General features: G+C 53.4%; 1 protein-coding gene across 1 annotated transcript in view; it reads right to left on the reverse strand.

Moving 5' to 3' along the window:
- The window catches only part of LOC107123495 (rho guanine nucleotide exchange factor 1-like), a 65,587-nt gene that overhangs the window by 30,426 nt on the left and 32,962 nt on the right, over nucleotides 1–2,199 (reverse strand). Inside the window, exon 7 of the mRNA XM_015426747.1 lies at nucleotides 141–159. Within this exon, the coding sequence (XP_015282233.1) occupies nucleotides 141–159 (19 nt within the window). The remainder of the gene's footprint in view (nucleotides 1–140; nucleotides 160–2,199) is intronic.

Consider the following 2,199-nt stretch of genomic DNA (forward strand, 5'->3'; position numbering starts at 1 on the left):
CTGGGGAAACAGCCGGGCGCTCGCCGGGACTCTTATGCCAAGCCGGGCTTGGCATCCCCGGGAGAATTAAGCGACGTGGGAGAACCCCCCCTCGACGCCCGCGAAGCTGGGCTGCTGCTGCCAGCACTGGCAGCCCAAACCTTCGCCCGGGTTTCTCTCCTATAGGAGGACAGCACAAACAAGGATAAAGGTAAAGGTAAAGGTCTCCCTTGCTCGAAAGCCAGTCAAGTCCGACTCTAGGGTTGCGGTGCTCATCTCCGTTTCAAAGCCAAAGAGCCAGCGCTGTCCGAAGACGTTTCCGTGGTCATGTGGCCGGCATGACTAGACACCAAGGCGCACGGAACGCTGTTACCTTCCCACCAAAGTGGTACCTATTTATCTACTTGCAATGTCTTGCTTTCGAACTGCTAGGTTGGCAGGAGCTGGAACTAGAGACGCGAGCTCACTCCGTCATGCGGCACACCCGGCTCTCAAACTGCTGAACTACCGACCTTCCACAGCCTGCAGTTCAGCGTCTCAACCACTTGAGCCACCGCAGCTCCTTACAAACAAGGGTACCCTCCGTTTAAAAGCTTTCTTACAATTTTCTTTACGGAGGCCAGTGTTGAACATGTAGCTCAAGGCAGCCAAATTTGCCCAGACCTGGATGGCCCAGGCTAGACTCATCCCATCATCTCAGAAGATAAACAGGGTTGGCCCTGGCCAGTATTAGGAAGAGAGACGAAGACAAAGACAAAGAAGAAGAGGAGGAGGAGGAGGAAGAGGAGGAGAGATTGGATTTATACCCCGTCCTTCACTCAGAGTCTCAGAGCGGCTTACCATCTCCTTGCCCTTCCCCCTCCCCACCACAGACACCCCTGAGAGGTAGGCGGGGCTGAGGGAGCTCTTTCCAGAACTGCCCTTGAGAGAACAGCTCCGAGAGGACTTGTGACTGACCCAAGGTCACCCAGCTGGCTGCATGTGGAGGAGGAGTGGGGGGGATCAAACCCGGTTCTCCCAGATTAGAGTTCGCACTCTTAACCACTACACCAAACTGGCTCTCTGGAGGAGAAGGAGGAGATTAGATGTATACCCCGCCCTTCACTACCCGAAGGAATCTCAGAGCGGCTTACAATTTCTTCCTTTCCTTCCTCTCCCCACAACAGACACCCGGTGAGGTAAGTGGGGCTGAGAGAGCTCTCTCGAAAACTGCTCTTGAGAGAACAGCTCTGAAATCACTTGTGACTGACCCAAGGTCACACCAGCAGCTCCAAGGACTACCAGGGTCCCGGCGCAGAAGCAGGCCATGGCAAGCCACCTCGGAAAGTCTCCTGCCTTGAAAACCCCACAGGGTAACCACAAGTCGGCTGTGAATTGACAGCACTGTACACCACCAATCGAATTTTCACGCAACCTGTTTATTTCCGTGTAAACTTTCTCAAAAGACGAATTCGGCATTGTTCGGCCTGAAATGTGGCCAGAAAGGACCACGGGGGGAGGTCACGAGAACGAGAAACGTCTCACTCCTTCCAGTGCTTTGTACACCCTTGCACACCCTTCCAATTATTCTTGTAACCGGCCGGGAGAGTAGACCAGTTTCGTTTCCCTCACACCGTAAATAAGGAGAGATTTGAACCCGGTGCCCTGCTTCAGTCTCTTACCCATTGTTCTGAACAAGCTCATCGGAGAGCGGATTTATACAATGATCTCGTCAGCTCTTGAAAGCTAAACAGAGTCAGGCCTGGTTAGGCCTTGGATGGGAGACCACCAAGGAAGTCCAGGGTTTGCTACGCAGAGGCAGGCAATGGGCAAACCCACCTCTGTTCGTCTCTATCCTGCCTTGGAGGGCCCAGGATAGCACAGTCTTCTTGTCAGATCTCAGAAGCTAAGCAGGGTCAGTCCTGGTTAGGATTTGGATGGGAGACCTCCAAGGAAGTCCAGGGTTGCTACGCAGAGGCAGGCAAGGGCAAACCACCTCTGTTTGTTACCTCCCTTCAAAAACACTAGTGGGTCACCGTAACACTTCCCACCACCATCCAATGTCCATATTAGAAGAGAAGAAGAGAAGAGATTGGATTTGTACCCCATGGCCCTTCACTACCCAAGGGAGTCTCAGGGCGGCTTACAATCTCCTTTCCCTTCCCCTCCCCACAACAGACACCCTGCGAGGTAAAAGAAGAAGAGATTGGATTTATACCCCATGGCCCTTCACTACCCAAG

This window comes from Gekko japonicus, unplaced genomic scaffold, assembly GCF_001447785.1.
Source record: "Gekko japonicus isolate JY-2015 unplaced genomic scaffold, Gekko_japonicus_V1.1 scaffold3950, whole genome shotgun sequence".
NCBI classification, from domain to species: Eukaryota; Metazoa; Chordata; class Lepidosauria; order Squamata; family Gekkonidae; genus Gekko; species Gekko japonicus.